This window comes from Typopeltis vanoorti, chromosome 12, assembly GCF_054136105.1.
Source record: "Typopeltis vanoorti isolate ZY-2024b chromosome 12, IOZ_Tvanoo_1.0, whole genome shotgun sequence".
Classification (NCBI taxonomy): Eukaryota; Metazoa; Arthropoda; class Arachnida; order Uropygi; family Thelyphonidae; genus Typopeltis; species Typopeltis vanoorti.
This window is the reverse complement of record NC_143560.1, coordinates 89,628,625-89,652,072: the sequence shown is the minus strand read 5'-3', so window position 1 is coordinate 89,652,072 and position 23,448 is coordinate 89,628,625. Positions and strand designations below refer to the sequence as shown.

The 23,448-nt window shown below is 33.1% G+C and overlaps 1 protein-coding gene across 1 annotated transcript in view; it reads left to right on the top strand.

Moving 5' to 3' along the window:
• Nucleotides 1-14,623, top strand: part of LOC150100986 (uncharacterized) — a 69,863-nt gene extending 55,240 nt beyond the window's left edge. Inside the window, exons 6-7 of the mRNA XM_090401493.1 lie at nt 1,441-1,588; nt 13,437-14,623. Of these exons, the coding sequence (XP_090257619.1) occupies nt 1,441-1,588; nt 13,437-13,699 (411 nt within the window). The 3' untranslated portion in view covers nt 13,700-14,623. The remainder of the gene's footprint in view (nt 1-1,440; nt 1,589-13,436) is intronic.
• The last annotated feature ends 8,825 nt before the right edge of the window (nt 14,624-23,448 follow it).

Sequence of the window (23,448 nt, the reverse complement as noted above, 5' to 3'; positions counted from 1 at the left end):
TCTGGTGATGTTGAGTTGGGGTTTGTTTTCAGATTTGTTCCAGTAGCTGACTTTTCGCTGTTCGCCCTGGTTCCCTCCCTTGCTTCACCCATCCAGTCAATAACGTTGAACTTAGTATCACTTCTGGGTCTGATTCCCACTGACGAGACCTCAATAAAGGTCAAAACTGGTCTGAGTAGTTGCCCTTCCCATAATGCATAGCATTATACATGTCTTATTGCCCCTGAATTAAACCAAATATATAGTTTCTTGGGATCTTTAATTTATAAATAAATGCATGTCTGAACATCAAGACCACATCTGTCTTATCAAACCTCACAAATCTGGCCTTGCATAACGTGGAATTGAAAACACTAACCTCAAGATCCAATGTCAAAACACCAAGTTACTACATAGATTCATATATAAACATGAGCTTTTATATAAAGAAAGTGCTTAAGCCTTACGTCATAGACCAAATCTTAATCGGAATGACTGTCTTACTATTCCAAAAGTCTGGGAAATTGTTATCCTCAATTGTATAAAATAAATTTATCAGGTATATTTTAATTTAATTTAATTACAGCCCAATAGTTTTAGTCCTTAAACATGCTACTGTATACATAGAGGGATTCCAATGTAAGCATGTGCACTAATGTTTTTTTAAATATAATTCCTATTGTTGTTTAATAACTGTACTGATGATGTCTTATGATACTTAAGACAAAATATTTATATATTAAAAAGTTAATTACTGTGGTATATGTGTGATTTTATAGCTAGGAATACTCCGCAGGTTTCATTATATAAGAAATGTGTTCTCCTGGCCAGTTTTTTGGGAGGGAAACCCTGCCTCCACCATATAAGACTTGATAACTCACCTTCAGTTCAAAAGCCCTGATAAAGGATTTACGAGTCTTATACGGGATTCAAACCCGTGTCTTTCCAAATAAAGGGCTTAATTTGGTCGAAGTGCCTTCGACCAAACTATAAGATCTGACAGTGTTGGAGTCCTGACAGATGACAGATTAATTTGTAGAACCATTGTAGATAGGAAGTTGGTAATGATGTAACCCTTTCATGGTATCCTATATACTCTTTGAGGGTACTTAGCAAGAATTTGATAGTGTTGATTGATGAAGAGGTCAGAAGATTAGATTTTGGGTCAGAACTCCTAACAAGGAGGCCTTCCCCATTTCCTGCAGGTTATATGGAGATCATATCCTGTTATCTAGTTTTTACCTTATACAAATTTCTGGTGGTAATAATTATCTTTACTACTAAGTACTAATCTTTCGGTTCCCCAACGAACACTTCAGCAATGTTATATGTAAAATAATGACTTGAACTAATATCCTGAATTTATTCTTTTTTTAAAAAAAAAAACAAAAACAAGTTGCTGTGATATATATATATAATTTCTGCTTACTGATGTATTTCTTCATCCCTTTTTTTCTCCAGGGAATAAAGAAAGTTGATCCATCACTTTATGCAGATTATCTTAACCAGAAATTTGGTACTGATATAGTTCAGAGTGTGCAGTTGCTTAGCATATATAAGCCTAAAGATATTACAGGTTATTATTATTGCCTTAATGAGTGTAAATTTGGTAAGTTTCAAGGGAAGAAAAAAATACGCTAAAACTATTTAAAGAAAGTTATTTGAATTATATGTAAATAAAAGCATTTCTAAAATTTTTTTATATATTTTTACTTCAACTATTGCAAGAAACCCTGCAAACACTAACCTTTCATCTCTGATTTAACAATCCTATCTACTTGCCATGGCATGTTTAGATGTTGCTCAAAATGGATGCAAAATACACTTCTGAAATTAATATGCCACTGAAATAACATAGATATGAATCATAAGATGGTTGATATTTTTAATCCAAAAATGGCTGGGTGTGTGGTTAATGCTACAGTGAACTTAAAGTTGTTCTGCTCAGAAGGTGACCTTCTATGGTTGTGCATGTGATACAAAGAAATGTTTAAATGGAAGGGTGTAACTTACAGTAATTAGATAAATCAAAAAAAAAAAAGTTTAAACTTGAAAACAAAGAAAGACAAAATCAAATGAATATAACAGTGAATCGTAAATATAAATGATAAGCAAGGTTTTATTTAATATGGAGCTCCCTACAATAATAAACTGTTTTTTGGCCATGATATATCAATATCGTTGGCCTACCTTTGTAATGTTAACGCTTCTGAAACAGCAGAAATTTCAGAAATTAAATTGCAGTAGTTTTTTGTGGGATTGAGATACATTTGGGTGTAAGATCTTAAAATGGATGCAAAATACACCATCAAAATTAATATACTACTGAAATAACATGGACATGAAGCATAAGATGGTCGATATATTTAATCCACCAATGGCTGGTTGTGTAGTTAATGCCATACACTGAAGCCTGAAGATGGTCATGCCCAATAATTTTTACCCCACAATTTTTAATAATAGTGTGTACAATTTAAATGTTTTAAATTGTACACAGTAATAATTTTTACTATGATTTTTCATAGTAAAAATTACAAATGTCACAACAGTTTTGTTTTACTTACTACTTCCATATCCTGAATTATTTTCACTCATTTATTCCATTGTTTTTAGCACACTTTGACTTCAAGTTTTACTTTGATTTTTAATATTTAATTTCATAATTTACATAATTTTAAGATTTTATTCCTAAACGACTCCCTTCAAATATATTTCACCCCCAAAGGAAACTATTGCAATGTAATTTCCAAAAATTTATCAAATAAATTCCTCTCAAAAATTTTCTCCACTACAAATGTAGGCCAATGATATTGTTGGATTCTAAATGAAGAGAAATTTAAATTATTAATACTCTCTTCAGAATCCAACATAATCCACCATGGCAAAGGCTACATTTGTAAATATTATTTAATGAAAAATCACTTATTTATAAATTAATATTCATATAACTACCTATAAGTTGATTTAATATTTAATTATTTAATCAAGTATGTGTACTAATAAAGAAAAACTGTATTAAAATATTATTAAGTTATTTGCTATGTTAATATTATAGGAGTTTGTATTTAACATTTAACTGCGTATTAATTGAAATGTAGATATTCTTTATTTGTTCCTGTTTGTAGAGGTATAACGTTATGCAATGCCTCAATTTTATTATATTTTGTTTTGTTGTCATGGAAACGTATGTTAGATAGCTTGCACGAGTTTGGAACAGAGCGTGAGGGAGAATATTGAAAGTTGACTGGAGAGGATTTTAGTTAAAGAGAGCACGAGAACAACTTAGGCAGGAAGAAGGGATATATAAGCTCGGAACGCTGAAAAAAGGGAGGATATTCTAATTCAACATTCAGAGGAAGGAAAGAAAAAAGGAGATTGATTCGGGGAATCAGAGTGCAATAATTTTGTTGAGATTTAATTCCAGGCCGACCTTTCAGGGACACACGGAAACAAACTTGAAGCATAGCACAGAGTAACTAAGAGAATAAGTAGAGCAGTAAAGTTGAAATTAAACGATAGCTGTGTTAAGAAATATAGTGCCTAAAAGATTAATTAAATGCCGGAAGTATAGGCAACTGTGCGTAAAAACTTCAAGTTAAAGAATTACTGTGTGTTACCTTAGTTCAAGAGTTATTAGTAGAATACTGAATTGGTCAAGTGATGTCAAAGGTAGTACAAGCGTTTTGATCTGAGCAAGAACGTTTAACTATGTGAATTGCGACCGTTAATTTATTGTTATTACAAAGAAGATTTGTTTTAATGAGTGCTGTTAATTTTTTATGTGTATACAGTTATAAGAGATGTTTGTATATAAGTAGATGAACAAGGAAGATTACCGGTAAAAATTATCCAACTATTGATATTCCTATGCAGAGATATGTGTGTGTTTCTTCCTAGAATATCCCTATATTAACAGTAACTATTGCGGAGATTAGCTGGAGTGTGGAATTAAGAGTGTATACTTGTGAAGAAGTGTTACTGCACTTTTATTGTATTTGAAACTTAAGTAACTATAGGATATTAATGTAATTGATCACTAAGGAACTTTATGACATTGAACTTTATTAAATAGTTAAATGAACTGTGCGAAGACTGTATTTCAGATAACAGATTAACCATTGCCTGAGATTGTATGACTGTATTATCAGTTGAGCTCAAATGTTTATAATACCTTATTCAGTGATTTAAATTAATGTGTATAATTTGTAAGCCTAAATTAAATGTTTGTTTGTTGATTTAAAGTTGTATTTTGCTTGAATCTCTTTTACTGCACCATTCATAAAATATTCGAACCAAAGCGGGTGAATTAAATAAGTTAAATATACTCGGCCAGTATATATAATAATAACACATAACAGAGAAATAATTGAGAGTTGGTTTTACCTTAATTCTTGGACTAATTTAGATATAGAGTGGTGCAGTCAATAAATATAAATTTTCTCTATATTTGGATTAGAAATCAACTAGCAACTTATTTTTTGTTTAAGAACATCGTAGTGATAAACATGTCATATCCAAAGTATGGGTTAAGACGAAGTAGGATCCAACAATATCGCTATACTATTATTTTCATTAAATGCCTTCCTTCCATTTTAATTTAATGCAACAGTAGCCAAAAAACCAGTTTATTATTTTAACTGTTTATTATTATATGGAACTCATATTAAATAAAAGCTTGCTTATCATTTTATAATCAATCTTATATAATATAATCAATCAATTTTATAATCAATCTTAATTTTATAATTTCAATCTAAGGAGCTACATTGACCACAGATTCAGAATATCACTAAGTTATAATAGTGAACTTAAAATAATATTATAAATAAAGTAGCATATGCATAAAGCATAAATGAAGTGAAAATAGAGCTATTGGAAAAAATCTGATGAAAACAAGTAAGATGATTGTGAAATGAAAGAAATAAAATATTGTGGGGAAGGAATAAAAGGGATAAAAAAGGACACATGAAGAATAAAAGAGCACACCTCAGAAGGAAAGAGGACTATTTCACTCCTGAAGATTAGGAAATTTTCAGAAGGAATGAAAAAAAACCTAGCCTTTAATGGTTTGATTAGGAATCAAACCCATTATAAGCCAGGATTCTGGGGGGATCAATTTTGTTGCATAGTTTGCCTCCCCCCCCCCCCAAATCACTGTCATTTCCCTTCTGTGAAGTATTTATTTGGACAACATTCATTATATAGACATTCCTTTTGTTGCATCTACTAAATTCTTTCCTGCACTGGAATATCTCTCTGAGTTTATTTAATGTCTTCTGGTTAGAAAGTAAATACTGATTATTTATATATTTTTTCAACTTTCCTTTCCTTTCCTTCTGTTCATATCAGTTGTAGCTTATTATGACCAATTTTTTTTCAGTGAAGTACATTCCACATTTTAATAAGAGGCTTTTGTTATAACAGATATGATTTTGGTACTGTTTAACGATATTAACAATCATCATCATCATCATCAAATTCCTGCCATGTACCCTCAAGGGGTGTACAGGATATGACAGTACTACATGAAAAATTTACATCATTACTAACTTCCTATCTACAATTTTCCTCCAATTAACAATATATACAATATATTAATTAGAAAAAAACTTTTAACTGATACTTCCATTATTTTGGCAAAGTCAAATTGCCACAGGGAGCAAAGATCAAATTGATATATGTACACAAGCATTACATGGGATAAGTATAACTGAAGCAGATGCACTACCTCAAAAGTGAGTGCAGTGTTCCAATTTTGGTCAGATTTGGGATTTTTATAGAGTAAGTAACTGTTCAGCAGAGAAGTACCATCTTGAGTGGGAAAGGATGCCAAGTTTGTGGAAGCTGATAATTCTATAGAAGTGATATGATTTTGCCAGGAAAGGTTTGGAGTAAGTGTCAGTCCGAGAAGAAAGATTTGGTCTTGGCTGGTGAGCTGAGCAATTATCAAAAGTAAGTGGAGAAGATATGAGGTCTTCTTTATGAGAAAACAATCAACACTGTATTTTGGAAGCATTGAAGTTGATTAGGTTGATTTCACCCCAATCAAGAATACTTTGGAAATCAGTGTTCAGGGCACTTATTATAGAGGATCTTGAAGCTTGTGATGTTTGAGCACTGCAAGGCTTATCATATGAGTAGGATGAGAGGGATGTGAATCGGCAGTGAGAACAGGTTGTTTATATAAATCACGAAGAGGATGGGTGAAATGACAGTCATAAGGGACACCGGCATGACAGAAAATCCTGAGGAGAGAATACCATCTACTATTACATGTAGGGATCTATCTGAGGGAAAACAGGCAATCCATTTTCATAGTGATGAAGGCAGTCCAAATGATGGTAACTTGTTGAAAAGCCCTCTGTAAAATCTCACATGTATCTTAGTTAAATTGTTCATTTTTACTAGTTTTGTTTAGATTAAAAATTATTGTATATATAAAATTACATTTCTGTTATGAAAATTTTATTCAATATGTTAATTTTGTATTATTTACATTGTCATGTGATGTGGAAGCTGTAATATGGCAGAAGTGTGTATGTATGTATGACATAGTAATCTCACTGTGAATCTCATGGAAACAAGCATACGCATAAGTATTAAAACTTGTAGTATAAAAGACCATTTGTAAGACAGTGTGGCAGTCGACATGTAGCAGGTAGACAGAGAATGCAGATCGACATAGAGGTATAGATTGACAGGAGTCGACATAGAAGTTTATTGACAGAAGTGTTTGTTGGTAAGAAAAGACAAAGAAAGGCAGGAAAGGAAGGTCGTTGCCAAAGAGGACAAGAGGTGGAAAGAAAGTAAAGGAGTCGGTAGTTAAATACTCTACAGAGTCAAGTTAAAAGGAATGTCCAAAAACTTTCTTGAATCACCTTCCGAAAATAAAGCATTATACAGTCAATGTATGCTGAAGTGATAAATGGAATCCGTTGTGAAAGGAAACAGGAAATTGGAATTACATTTGGACTACTTAAGTAATGTTCCCATTTTTCTTGTAATATATTCCTATTGTCTATATATTAAAGGATGCTACTGTAATGTCAAATAAGGTCAAGCACACTTTATACTTATTGAGCTAAGTGCTAAACTTTATTGGTAGGATTATTTTATATTTGTTGAGTAAGATATGAGAAGGAATTGTTTGAATTCATTTAATGTTAATTTAAAATTGATTATAGAATGGTTTCTTGTAATTAATAATCTCTTGTATAGATTATTAATTACAAGATGATTAATGTTAAAGTAAATGTTATGAAATTTTATTGAGCTTCATTAATTTGTCAACAACATAGCAATACAGAATCACTATCTCATCAAATCAATACATTCTCATCAAATCAATACACTATCAAATCAATACACTATCTCAGGATGTGAATCTGTAATCTAAAAAAAAAGAAGATAGAATTAAAATTAATGATATTTCGTGCCACGACTATCTCTAATTATTAGCTAGAGACATAAAAAGGGGGAATAAAAGATATAATAAATTTTACAAAAATTATGCAGTCAACACGATAAAATCTGATAGGAAAGATAAATCCCATAGGATAAGATCTGACAGGATAGATAAAGATCCGGTAGAAAAAAATCTGATAGAATTGGATTAGTTTTGACTTGTTGATCTATATGTTTTTTTTTTTATAGTGTCCTTTTAAATAAATAGAAAATGGACAATGAAAGTGAATATGAAGCTGTTGTTAATATAAGTAGGTTAAATGTAATTGAAGATAGTGCATTCTTTAAAGCAGTTAATCCTAATCTTGTTATTCCTACACACTCAGGATGATAGTGAAGATGTTGAATCATATTCAACATCTTCACTATCACCTTAATCATAATCAGATTAAGGAAACAGGCATGGGCAGAGTGCTATCTCACCAACATAAAACTGACCGTTTTATGGAACGTCTGGAAAGTTAACTCTTCAATGCTGTTTTCTTCATCCTCATATTGGTCTCACTTTGTATGATATCTTTGCAGTTTGATCCCACTCATAGACAGAATTATAATTTAAAAAATAAACTCCATATATTTCGATATCAAGGTCACTGTTGAAGTGAGTCCAACAAGCTTTCCTTTTCTGAATCTTTAATAATCCATACCTCTACAAGCAGTATCCAATTTCCTGTTTATTGTAAACCTTTCTTTACTGGCAGATACATTCATCAGTTCTCACACCATTGTTAAAACACTTATACACAAAGCTCACTCCATCTGCTCTGATTCTCTTCTTTTGGAAGAATTAAATCAAATTAAAATAATCACCTTTACTAATGGATATAACTAAGCTGCCATCCAGAAAATTATTGATAGTTTTCATCTCTCAACCAGACTATAAGCTGATGTAAAAAGAGTTTTCCATAACGTACATTAATAATATAATTTAATATTATTTAATTTAATAAATAATTAATAAATTAAATTATTTAATACAATTTAATAATATTATTTTGGATAAATTATCACCTTTCTCCTTGCCTGCTGTCTATCACGTATCCTGTTCATACTGACTTTGTTATTTTGGACAGATGGGTCATTTTGTTAAGATTAAAATCTGAAATAATCAGGACTACATCAGTTCCTGGAAGCTTCAGGTTGATTTAAATTTGATTCCCTATTCCTTGAAACTTGCAAAATTCTATGACATTGTCCAAATCTTAACTGCTCTGATTACATGCCTGTCTCAAAGTTTTATGAAGTAATCATAACTGTTAATAATTTTTTTTTTCAATAATAAATGAGTTTGCAACCTCATATTTGAATTACAAAAGCTAACCATTGTTTCCCTTTAACTGTAACAGTGTATTTTCCTGTTTACTGAGTTGTGCTCGAGACAAAATCAAGTAAACATGCTACTTCATGTCTTGTGACTCATGTTTTGAATGTTGTTAACCAATGTACTACATTTGTTGCAGTACATTGTTAACCAATGTACTGCAACAAATGGGGATGGATATGAAACTGGTAATATGGATAAAAGGGTGGCTCATGGACAGATACCACAAAGTAGTATATGGAGAGCTCTGCAGCATACCACCAGAAGGTAAGTGACTAGTGGTATGCTGCAGAGCTCTGCTTGGACTATTGCTGTTTAATTTGTACATATATGATATAGGAAATAATTGAATGGAGACATTCAGTTGTTTGCTGATGATGCAAAGTTGGGTAGGGTCATAGTTAATCAAGGTGATGTAGAAAGTTTGCACAATGATTTAGATTGGCTGACAGTATGGGCAAAACATAATAGATGTCGATGTAATGTGGAAAAGTGTAAAGTTATGCAATTTAGGATACAAAAATTACAAGCTGTGTACCACATTGAGGGAACTGTACTCCAGGAAATTGATGAATCCAAGTATTTGAGGGTGGTGGTAGTAGTAGATAAAGAGTTGAAATTTAGAGAGCACATTGCTAAAGTAGCCAGGATAGCTCACAGTTTAGGTAGGATTACTTGGTTATTGAAGATCGCACTAACAAACAGAGATAAAGGCATTATCATTCCTCTTTAAAAACTTTAATATGACCACATCTGGATTACTGTGCTAAAGTCTGGTTACCTGGGATTCTTGGGAATGAGTAAGTGGTGGAAAGGATCAAGAGATGAGTGATCAGGATAGTGAATGGTCTGTGTAATGCTCCCTGTAAGGGTAGATTGAGAGGTTTGTGGATTGCAAAAGTTGGGTGATAGGCAAAAGGGGGGATATGACAGAAGCATTTAAGTTACTTAAAAGATTTTATAGGATTAATGGGGAAATGTTTCAACACTTGGCTAGAAGGAGCAAAACAAGAGGTCATTCCTGGAAGTTTGGTAAGTGTGGTTAGCAAATGTGCAAGGACTAGATATTTTGCTTGAAGAGTGGTTAATGGGTGAAATGGGTTTCCTGAGTCAGTTGTAAGTACTTTCTCTGTTAATGGTTTCAAGGAGAGGTACGATAGATATTGTGCTGATACTTTGGGTCTCTCATGATGAGTCTTAGGAATCCATGGAGGCATCCGTGCACTAACAATAATAATAATATTCTCTTCTCTCCTGAGCAATGTGCTTGTAACAAGAAAGAAAAATATAGGCGTTGCAAAATTCTATTTTTATGTATGTAGGATCAATTGTTATTAACAGTATAATATGATATATATTCCTACCTACTTCAGTTCTATTTAGTAGTCAAATTAGTTTTTAGGTGTGTGTGTTAGAGTGTCATTGCTTTTATCTCAGTAAACATTGTTTAACATGTTTATTGTGGATGGAAATGAGGGATAAATATTTGGAACAGATAGGCTATTGAATGTATAGTGACATTCAGAAAACAAAGTTCCAAAATTATTGATATGCTTAATCATATTTACAGATTTGAATGGGTGGAAGGCTTTTCTCAAGCATTTTCTCAAATCTCTTTGTCCAATAGCAACAGCATTATATTCTTGTAAAAAATATTTGAAATTCTCAAATGATTAAAAATTAAGATGTTTTTATTATTATTATTATTATTATCATCATCCAGGCCTCCATGGAGTCAAAAGACTCATCGTGGGAGGTCGTTTTTAGGAAATACAAAGTCTATCATACCACTCCTTGAACCCAGTAACTGTTCCTGCTCCAACCACTCTCTCAGGCAATGCATTCCATGGTTCAACCACCCTCCACACAAAGAAACCACTCCTCATCCTCTTGCGCACAGCCTCCTTTCGTAACTTCCAGGGATGGACCCTTGTCATTGCTCCTTCCCGCCGTTCCATGTTTGATACAATCTTCTTTCACTATGCGTTATTCCCACTTCCTATGCAGGATCTGTGTGTTACTTTGATGCAACTTCTTGTTAGTACCAAACCGACTCCCAACTGACCTGTCACCTAGTCTGCTGCTGGGGGGGGGGGATATATTTTTGGCTGTAGAAGCGTATGTTCACAGGGCCGGTTTGCCTGCTTGCGGGATGAACGTCATGGCCAAGACCATCTAACTTGGCTATGCCTGAGGAAGATCCTCAAGTTCCACACTTCTTCGATGGGAATTGAACCTGGGACACTCCTTCCCCAGGCATATGGTTGCGAAGCGCAAAGCCACTAGGCTAACCGCGCGGACTTCTATGTGTGATACAGTAATTTGTTAAAATGACAGTAAAGGACTAAATATAAATAGAGAGAGAGAGAGGATTTCCTTTGGCCTGCTCAGCCAGCTTCTTCTCGTAATCTGATTATGTTTTCCTTGCCATTCTGGTGACTTTTCTTGCCTGAGCCTTGTACTGTTCATGAGTTTGCTGGTCACATTTCTTTTATATATCCTCCACAGCATTTTCTTCTTCTGCAGCTCATGCTTAATGATATTATTCATCCATCTAACTGCTACCTGATTAATCCTCCATACCTTAAGTATACAATTTAATATTGCTTCCTATAGATGACCCTTAACTATCTCCCATTCACTACTAACATTCTTTCCTTGCAGTGTTTATGCCATGACACAAATTTAAGCTTCCTCCTAAGCTTGTCATAATCGCCTGCCTTGTAATTCCACATATATACCCTTGACAGAATATTCCTCATGTTTTACAATCTCCCAAATCAAGACTGCATGGTCACTTTGCCAATTGAAGGCAATGTGGTCACCTGCCTCAAGTAATTATCTCTCAGTAGGTGTATAAATTCCATTTCCTTCCTGCCATGTGATCTTTCTTCCTTTCAGTCTGTATCTCCATAGTTGAAGACAAACACATGATAATCACTCAACCTGTACTCGTACTAATTTGCTGATGCATGTCTTCCAGATCATCCATGAAAATCCCTGGCTTATAGCAACAACCAACTGTATATTTTGTCTTGCACTTTTTATAATTTATTATTTTGGTTATCAGTTGATTTTTATTTGATGTTATTAATTGATATTATTAAATATTATATTCTGACATATATTGCATATACATTGTTGCTTTTCTGACTGCTCTATTACTTCTGGGTTAGTATACATACAGATATATATATATATATACTGCTGAGGGGATAGTGTTCCCACTTTTCAACTGGTAGGCTGTGGTTTATGAAAGTCTTTAGATGGATATAATTTTCATGCACTGAAAGACCATTGCCTTGATTACTGGAGAAGTGAAGTGACTTGAAAAAGTATCATGTTTGGTATCTAGAATAGGCTTTCCTAGATTATTTAATCCTAATAAGGTTAGGCCTGGTTGGCTTATTGGTTAGCATATCTGCCAAAAGGCTGAGGATTTGAATCCTACCTAGAGCATGGATGTTTGTGATTGTCTTTCACTTTCATACATTCATTCATCCATATGGAGTGGGCTGCCATGGGATAAGTAGACTCAACCCTCCTGCAGTGGGAGAGGCCTTCACCTTCAGTGGAAAAGATATAGGTTAATATCATCATATTAGTAAGTTTACAACCCTCTTGTGATAGGATTAACATTAAACACACACATACACAAATACAATGAAATTTAATTCAGCATAAGTACATGATTTTTAAATGGATTTTTAAGCCTTCAGTAAGCAAGTTTGTGATCTCCTAACATACAGTGAATATCATGCATTACCTAAAATAACAAAAATACATTGTACCTACCTACCAGGATTTAAACCTGTGATGTCTTTTTCTTTGTGCGTGTGTGTGGATGTGACACCACAGGCACAGCAATTGCTTTTTTATGCTTGTATGCTTCATGCATTAGAAACTTAAAGGAATGTATTGTCAGTACTGGTTGATTTTATCAAAAAGCCACAACAAAAGTTAACATGTTTGCTGCCAACTATGAGTAGACTCGTAGTTGGTATATGAGCCTCACAAGCCAACTCCTATGTTGACTCATACTGACCTTGAAGAAGTGAAAGTGCTTGGCATGCATTAACAAACTATGCCCGAGGAGCATGACAGCGAACTATGAGCCTTACAAGCCAACTATGAATATACTCGTATGTCGACTCATACTGACCTTGAAGAAGTGAAAGTGCTTGGCGTGCAGTAACAAACAATGCCTGAGGAGCATGCTAATAATTTGTTGCTGAAACTTGTTGAATGATATTGTCACCAAATGTTTGAGATTTCCAGGTGCTGACTTCATTGTCTTGACAGTGTGCCAAATCTCAATGTTGACCAACTCATCATGGGCCATTCAGAGAAATTAAATGTTTTTCTCAGCCTTCCTTTCAGAAACTTGGATTAGTTTTTAATGATTAATTTTGTCTCTTCTCAATCTTTTCTGATCTTATCAGATAAGTTACGTTATCAGATCTTAATGTTTAATTTGTTCATTTAAGCAGTTTGTTTGTAAATTTCTGTGTGTGTGTGTGTGTGTGTGTGTGTGTGTGTGTGTGTGTGTGTGTGTGTGTGTGTGTGTGTGTGTGTGTGTGTGTGTGTGTGTGTGTGTGTGTGATGTGAATGACAAGTAGCAAACATTTATAAACTTATATTTATTTTATCTTTTTCTTGTTTATTGATTTAGAAATTCCTTCAGCTGAAATAAGTTTGCTCAAATCTGAGAATTTGGAAGCATTTTCTGGTTTGACCTCATCTCAAAAGGTTCTTGTTGCAAGCAAAGAAGAAAAGGAACGAGTAAAACAAAAAATTGCATTATTAACTGAAGCACAGATGCAGAAAATATCATTGGAAACTTCAAAACTCCATGGAACAACTGACAAAGGACCTGAAAAAGGTGGCAGTGAATTAACAAAAAATGAAACATGCTTAGAGAAAACAAAATCTTAATAAATGATCTTAAATATTTACACCTAAAAAAAAAAAAAGAAAGAAATTATATTTTTTTATTTGCTATAATTCTTATCTGAAAAGTGCTCAAATGAATATCTGCTATTATTTTGTTTAAATTTTCCATTTTATGGAAAACTAAAAATCAATTTAACAAGACTCATCCAAACTTAATACATATATTTAATGCATATTTTGTATTTGATGAAATCACTTGGATATCAACATTTCAAACTGTACTTTAACTTCATTTATATGCATAAAAATTAATTTACATAATAACATAGTCAGTACAATACTCAGAAAATTACTGTCTAGGCATGAGTTTTATGTTCCAGATTAGTTTAGTTAAAATTGATAATTTGCTTTTCTTGTTGTATAATTCCAACATTTTGAAAGTGCCCATAGCAAATGTTATATTAAGCATTATTATATTTAAGCACAGTGTAATTTACCTAAAATTATCTGGTCATTATTATTTACATTTTAAGTATATGCTTGAAAAATGAAATCATAAATATATGATACTTCAGGGATAAAAAAAAATCTGAATATCCCAGATAATAAGCAGACCAGAATAGAACAGGTTTTGTGAAATAAGTTAGTGTTGGGATGCTGTGGCCTAAAGTAAATCACAGAGATGATTGAGAAGGCCATGTAAAATACCAGTGGTAAAAAATAGTTCTAAATTTACTTTACTTTTCTTTTTTTTTATTTGTGGTAATAATTTAAAACTTTTTTTATAAGATGGACATAAAGAGCAGCTTGCTTCTCGGATAAAATTAAAAAAAAAAAAAATAGCTCAAATGTTAGGATACTAGCCTAGAAATGAATACTGTAAAGACTGTAAAATATCACTTGTATTGATTTGATTCCAACGGCTACTAGCAAAGAAATAAAGTAAAATTGATTTTTTTAAATTTTTTTAAAGTGATTGAAAACTTTATTCTGATTATTCACAGTAAAATTTAATGATTGTTAATAAATGGAACTCTAGAAAACCTGAAAAGGATAGCAGCAGAAATGTTGATCCTGTTGCAAGATACAAATAACTTGCTTTGGTTGTATTAATCAATTATTTCTAACCCAAAATATTAGTATTGTTGAATATTTTAACCTATAAGAGTTTATGCAGATTTCTGATCTAGTGACAGTCATTTTGATCTCATAACATGCAGTAGGAAATAATAAAGAGTGTATAATAGATACTTTATAATTATATAGTTTTAGTATGTTTTATACTTTTTTGTGTATTATTGTACTGTAATAAAATTACAGTATATTATATATTTAGTATATTTATTAGTTTTTGTAAATAAAAAAGGATGCCTTGTTAACTATTTATGCACAGTATAGTTAATACAAAAGAAGAAAAAAGTTCACAAATTTCATTTTATGACATTTATTGTGACGTGTATTAAACGAACCCTCAACTGTTAGATAAAAGCGTATTAGAGAATAGAATACTTGAGTGTTTAAAAATTATTTGCAATGCACACAGTACTGCAAAGTTCTTAATTATCCTATCAGTAGGATTTCATTGATAGCTGTGGTTTTTGTTTTTTTAATTATTACTAAAAATGAGTAAACTAGGTTTAAAAAATACAGTGGATATAGAGTATTCCCTTCCCACATGCCTATTCCATGATATTGATTTCTTTATAATACAAAAATGAAAGGGATCATCCAGTGCTTAGCAATTTATATTACATTTTATAGCCACAGTTTATTTTTGCTTTAGCAGACTTTTAGGATCAACAAAAATTTTTTGAACAGAAAGAGTTTTAGTGGATAGTTTGCTGTAGTTATTTCCTTTAGAATGGTATTGTGGTTATGATGCTTTGGTCAGGATTTTGTGACAAGTTTGTTATAGCAGGCAAGTGAATTTATTATAATTGTGTTTGTTATAGTGAGTGTTATGTTGGTGTTTGCTGTAGTGAGACTCATCTATATATCTGCTACTTACTAAGACTGTATCCTCCCCACCTCAGCCTTTGCTTCCTTTTCTTCATGCATGGTTGGTTGGTTAATTTTTCACTTTTGACATCTCTTATTGGACATCATATTGTCACTCTTATATCTTATTGGATTTTGGAAGTGAAGTATCTGCCGGAAGAAGACATAGTGGGATTGCAATACCATTTCTGCACAGAATTAATAAGTCAAGTGTAAACATCCATGCCCATGGTGGAATTAGATCCACAGCCTATTGTTTGGAAAGCTGGTATCTAATGAGCCAACCATGCTGGCTCTGCTTAGTTGGATGTCAAAAGTTGTCCAGGGATAGAACATAATGGTTACATAGGGAACAGTGGAAACATTAATCCAATAAACTTGCAGGCATACAAATTTTTGAGGCATTTAAACTAAAAAACAAAAATTATTCATGCTTTTCTCCAGAATAATTTGAATACTGCCACTAAAAATTGACACTGAAATTTTGGTCATTTTAAATCAGAATGCTTTATTCTTTTAAGTTCAAAACATTTTGCAGAAGATTGAGAAATTCTTAATGATGTCAATAACATTTTGCGTGAGCTCCATTTTTAGATGTTTTCTGAAAAATACATAAGCACACAAAATTAATTTTGTCTGTTAACTCATATGTAAATCATTCTGACACTCTGGTGAGATTTTATTATTATTTGACATTTGGAATCTTTATAAAAATTAGTCAAGCTGTCAATTTTTTTTTTATTCCATGGAAACAAGCTCTCTAACATGCTGTATATATGATCAAATGAGTATGTGCAACAAAAGTTACTTTAAGTGTAGAATTTTTATTAAACCATTCCTAAGTTCAAAAAAAAATATATATATATTTTAGAAATATTGTATCTTAAAGATCCAGCATTATTTCAAAGCTAAATATATGTAGAAACTTTGGAAGTTTCGAAATTTTGACCAGAGAGCTTATGAGAATTCTCTCCTTGGCATCGGAGTTGCCTTAGCCTGCACTACTTAAAAGCACGAGTGCTGCCCAAGCATCCATATATTTGCACTTTTATTAGTGCATTTTTGATAAAAGTTTCACTGGCCTGACATTGTTTCGAATTGGTTCTCTTCAAAGACCAAGCAGAAACCTTAAGAGAGCAGGCGCTTTATTCAATAATTACTATTACATGCTGACCGAGAATTCATTTACAAAAAATATACCACAGATGCAGCACCACTGAAGCTTAAGAATCTCCTATTGCCTTATTTGGACAAATCATTCAAAAACAGGGCAAGTACATTTTTTGTGCGGCGAGTAGGATTTGACACAATTTGTTGAGTCCTGAACATGTGTATGTATGCACATATATATTTGTGTGTTTGTAAGACAGTAAACTGGAATAAGATGTTCTATTATTTTAATCAAAAAACATCATCCAAATTACACAGGACTTAAAGTGTAAAACAAAGGGTAGTAGTAAACAAACAGTAAAAGATTAACAAAGTAACAACCACTATATACTGGTTGTCAAGAATCTGGTGATTTTTAAAAAATATTTATAATTGTGCATCGAATATGTGCATGCTTATGTGTTTGGCTGGCTTTGGATAGTTGATGCTAGGGTTTATATTTAGGCGTTTTAGATCCAGTGCCAATTCTAAGGATTCCCAGATTCTTCTCTCAGTTGTATTATAGCAACAGTGTAATAGTTCAGACTCATCCTATAACACTTGATGTCTCACTGTCAAGGTGAGACATCAAGTTGTCCTTTGGCTCAACTGAAGAGTGTATGTGTGATGACAAAGCTGAAGTCTCAGTTCTTTGGTATTCAGTATTTCAGATGTGTTCTTCAATATATTTATCTGTTTGTCCATAGTATGATGTCCTGTATTCACACCATAGTTGGTATACATCTGGATATTTTTGTGGGCCATGTTGAGAATTTATGATATCAGGATTATAATTTATAATCCTGATAAAGGGAATGAATGCTATTTTATGTTCTGTATTTTTGCAAGTTTTATGGAAACAGTGCTTATTTATAATATAATATAAAAAGGAAAATATAGTACTAACTGTTGATCAAGTGATGTATTGTCATACATTTTGTAATTTCTCTGTTTTAGTTGGTATCAGATTTTCTTCACATGACACCACTACCTTATGATAAAAGTTTAATGGAGTGAAACATCACTAGGAAATTATTAAAAATAATATTTAATGCTTCCGGTATTTCATCTCATTGACAGAGACATCGTCAGGGAGTACAAAATGAGACGTAACATGCACACACACATACAATGGTAACACAAAACTAATTGAAATACGTGGACAAAAGACTAGAGTCTTAACTAGGGGAAGGGGGATGCCCTCTATGGACACCTGTTGGTGGCCTAGGATGTAAACTGGGATCTCAAAGTATTAATGTTTCCCATATTTTGGGAAGTTTTATGCAACCATATTTATTTAATCAGCCTAATTTAATTAGGCTGATTTTTAAGAACAGCAACAGATTCTAAAAACACTCCTTCTCTTCTAAATTTATTGTGATGGAGCATGATGGTCTTTTTCCAGTTTATTCTGTTAGCTGTATCCAAAGCATGGTCTGCAAGGCCAGATTGACCATAGTCGTGATGGCAGATGTATTTTTTTTATGTTCTTCCTTTTGGGTGACTGATCTTCCTGTGTGTGTGTGTTCATAGTAGGTCAACTTTCAGGAAAAAGGAACCCTATATATACCTGGAACTGAGAGGGGAGGGAGTTTGTCTTTAGTGGAGTGGATAGGGGTAGTTAGTTTTAAGTGGGTCTTGAATGTGGGTGCAAAGGTAGTATTTCTTTAAGAGTCTGGATATTTTTTCTGATGTGCCTCAGATGTAGAGGATGGTGATAGCACACAGACATCACTACCTTATTGTAGTCACTGAAGTAGAATGAAAAGCCACATTTTATTCTACCTGGAACTACTCTGCTATCTGCTTTCCCATCATTTTTTTCCATTCTATGATTGTTGTTGAGTTTCCTGGTTGGGGATAAACTTACAGGCATTTTAATGTAATTGGTTTGCCATTCTTTTGCTGTGCCTTCTAACCAACAGCAGAAGAATGAGTGTGTTGTCTGTAGATACCAGTATTCATAGACTTAACTGGCTTGCTTGCAGGAAATATATATATTTCCTATATATATATATATAGCCAGACTCTATATATAAATATATATATAGTCTGGCTACACCTACACTTGAAAAATCCTGTAAAAGTTCGTTGTGTCATCAACAGGATTCAAACTCAGGTCTTTCTAACCAAACAGCAAATATTCCAACTGAGCCATCAAGACTGTAATGTATTATAATGCATCTTATTCCTCTCTTTCACCTCTCCACAATGTCTGTTCTGCTTTTGAACTATAATATTAGTTCCCAATTAATGTTATATTTCCTCAGGACTTATACTTTTATCATATAAAATACATATAAACCAAAGTAAACATAGATAAGTAAGTGAAAAAAATTAAGTTTCAAAATTGAAAAAACAACAACAACAAAAAAAAAGGTTTGATTAGTGACGATAATCAAGAAGTAGAGGTCCTTAGTATATTGTAACAAAATCATATAAAATCAAATAATATAATTTCAGAAAATTTTACTAGATATGTATATATTTTTAAAGATATATATTGGAATTATCAGCCTGATATAATTTAAGGTTCATGCCTAAATAGAGCCAGAGTTTTTAGCCAAATGCATCCTGGTTATAACATATGGATCAGACACATGGCCAGAATGAGGAAAACTGATTGTAATAGGGAAAGAAAACATTAGCACTTGCAAAACTTAATTTTGCAAGAACGAAATTATGTGTCAGAATTTAGCTCTTGCATTATGTGTCAAGTAATTTAACTAAAATTAAAAGTGAAATCAGGTCTAAAAATCAGGGAATAATGTAAAAAAAATTATTTTTTTTTATGAGGAGAGAGAGATTTAATTTAAATCATTAATTAAACGTGAAGCAGTAAAATTTGTTTTTGAAGCAATTAAAAAAATTTGCAACTCATTGGAAGTTGTACAAGCACTGTCATTGATATGCACTTATCTAGATATCAGTGACATCAATATGACTCGATGTGCATAATAATTAATTAGTGCTCTAAAAATGAAATATTTATAAATCAGTACACATTTATTGATTTACAAATAGATACACATTTATTTACCTTAAATTCTTGATAGATGTATGTAATTTTAACAAAATCATAACAGCTTATAGTCATCAAAGGCTTGAAATGTGGAAAGGCAGCAGGAGTAGATGATATTCGACCAGAAATGCTGAAGTATGGTGGTATAAAAGTCTTATAGCGGCTGCACTGCAGAATGCCTGGACAGAGGGACAGATTCCCGATGATTGGAGTAGAGCTCTCATAGTACCCATATATAAAAAAGGGAAATAAAACTGAATGTGAGAATTACAGAGGTATTTCCCTACTAAGTGTTCCTTGCAAGATCTATGCAAGTATACTTGAGAAACAGTTGAGAAGAATTGTGGAAGAAAAGCTGGGTGAAGAACAAGCTGGATTCAGACCAAATAGAGACTGTCAGGATCAGATCGTCACTTTACGACAAATAGTCGAGAAAGCATGGGAATATAACAAAGATCTGTATTTAAGTTTTGTCAATTTGGAAAAGGCATATGACAAGGTGCCAAGAGAGAAGCTATTCAATATGCCACAGTTATATGGTGTCAATGGGGCATTATATCAAGCAATACTTAGTCTTTATTTGAGTTGTAATTCAGCAGTTAGAATTGAAGGAAGTACAGGAAGATGGTTTAATGTTAAATCTGGTGTGAGACAAGGATGTACGTATGGATCACATTATGAAGGAAAGTGGTATTAAACATGATATCAGAATTGGAGATGTTAATGTCAGCTCTTTGCTTTATGCGGATGATTTTATTCTTCTAAATAAATTTGCTACAAGTCTGCAAGATTCTCTGACTAAATTGAATAACTGTTGTAATAGATATGGTATGAAGGTCAGCAATAAAAAGACAAAGACAATGAAAATAAGCAGAATCATTGAAAATGTCAGCTGTGTTGTGAATGGAGAACCTGTGGAACAAGTAAAATATTTTTCAGCTACTTAGGCACGATTTTTAGTGAAGATGGTAAATTAAATATAGAAATAGACAACAGAATTAGCAAAGCTGGTATGGTTGGAAGTCAATTGAGTAAATTCATATGGAATAAGAGAGAAATTAGTCAGAACACTAAATTAGCTGTATACAAGACAGTGTTCAAACCAGTTTGAACTTATGGATCTGAGAGCTGGGTCAGAAGTAAAACACTTGACCAAAGACTAGAGACCGCAGATATGAGAGCCCTGAGAAGGATTATAGGCGTGAACAGATGGCATCAATGGAAATATTATATTAAAAACGAGGATATAGGAAAGAACGTGACATTGTCAGCATCCAGGAATGCGTTAGCAGAGCTAATCTCAGGTGGAATGGGCAAAGAAAGATTAGCAAAACAAGTGTTCTCTGCCAAGTTGGCAGCAAAACGACCCAGAGGAAGACCAAAATATAGGTGGATTGATACGGTACAAAGTGCCTTAGACGATAGAAATATAAAATTTTGATAATGTTGGAGTCTTGACAAGTAACAGACTGATTTGGAGGAAAATTGTAGATAGGAAGTTAGTAATGATGTAATTTTTTTCATGTAATACTATCATATCCTGTACACCCATTGATTGTATATGGCAGGAATTTGATGATGATGATGAAATACTCTTACACATTTTGGAAATATATTTAATAACAATGTTGGAATTGATCTGATCTTCCCTTTCAGTCGTTTCTGACTGTAGGTGACTTTGTAGGCATTGCCCACAAAGTATTCTTGGTGAGATGTTTACAGGGTAGTTCACCATTGCTTTCCCCAACCCCCCAATTTTATCCGGGCTCAGGACCGGCATATGACTGGGATGTATTCGTGACTGTAATCCACGTGAGTTCACGAGGCCGGTTTGCCTGTTTTGGGGAATGATAAACCCAAGTTTCCGGGTGAAAAAACCCCCCCTACCTCCGTATGAGACTGGCTAACTCACCTTTAGTTAAAAGAGACCAGATAAAGGTTCCTCACGTTGCTGATGGGAATCGAACCCAGGTCTTTCTGACCAACGGGCATCGTCTATACTGACTGAGCTATGGAGGCTCTATGTTGGAATTCAGCTTTCAAAATCAAATTTTTTTACGGGCATTATTTTATTATTAATTTTTGATGACCATTTATTTCTTGAATTTTTTAATATACTTATTAAGGTGATATGCAATTGTAATTTTAGCAGTCTATCAGTTAAGCTGCTGATTTAATGGGTGAATCACTGGAAGAAAAAAAACTGCTTATGCAATATAACATTTATTGTCAACTTGAATTATGCATAATGTATTTATTGACAATATTTTGGCTTTATTTTTATTTATTATATTTATATTTTTAAATGACTGTTGGATAAACCATCTGGAAATTTTATATGTAGATTTTGTATAGTTGCTAAAGCATAATAAATATAATTAATTCAGTCAAATTGAGAAAGAATGATGTAACTTACTGCTGACTTATCATTCGGACATATCCATAGAGCCCTACAAGTCATTGCCAGAGGCCAAGCTAATCAACATGGTGTCTGTCATACATCTTAAACTCATTCACAAAATTCCCTTTATGTGTTTCTATCATATCCCTTATTTTCCTTCTGTCAACTAAGTTTGGAAACCTACACACCTCTTTTTTTCAATTCTCATAATGAACATTACACACATTCATTTTAAAAATTTTATGGAAAAACGGTGTAGGGACAGCGATATCACTCCTAATTGCATCAGGCTAAAGAGGAAATTTACTTCAACAAAGGCACAAAGAATATACCACCGCATGGAGAAAGCACTACTGAGAGAGCAGATCCAAGCTACCAGAAAGAACCTAGCCGCTACACAAAACCAGCTACTAAAAGAAAAAATGGAGCTGTCTAGCTACTTAAACGCAAATATCTGGATAACCCTAGAAAGGATTACGGACAACACAGCAAACCACATCCAACAAACGAAGAAAGAAAATGTAAATTTCCAAATTTCAAAGACTAAAAGAACGACAAAACCAGCTGCCATATTCAAAGTTTGCCACAGTGAACAAGAACAACCAACCAGAAGCAAGAAACAACAGGCGCCACCAGTCACCCACAGGTATCAATAACATGATTAACCTATCTAGCCACGCTCTAAACAAAGACGAAATCTCTATACTTAACAAAGGTTTAAATTTTGCTATAGCACCAAAAACGATAGACAAACTTGAAGTTATTTGTAATATGGAAAGAGGCCTAAGATTCATACCCAATAACATAGCAGACAAAATACGTATAGAAACTGTGAACATTTTAAATCATGACAAAACAGTAACAAGCAACATAATTAAACACGAATTAACAGCGATAAAATCACTTAAAACAAATCCGAACATAGTAATAACCAGAGCATAAAGGAAATGCCACTGTCATTTTAAACCGTACCACTTATATAGAAAAAATGAATCTGCTGGTCTCTGACAATAACACATATAAACTAGTTAACTACAACCCAACTAACAGAACAAAAAACAAAACGGAGAAACTACTTAAATCAATTACCACATGGCCCGAAGTACAATCAAAAAACTGTTCCCTCATTACACGCTCCCCTAGAATTTACGGGCTACCAAATATTCATAAAGAAATCACCCCGCTAAGACCTATCGTTGAAGGAATTGATAGCCCGACGTA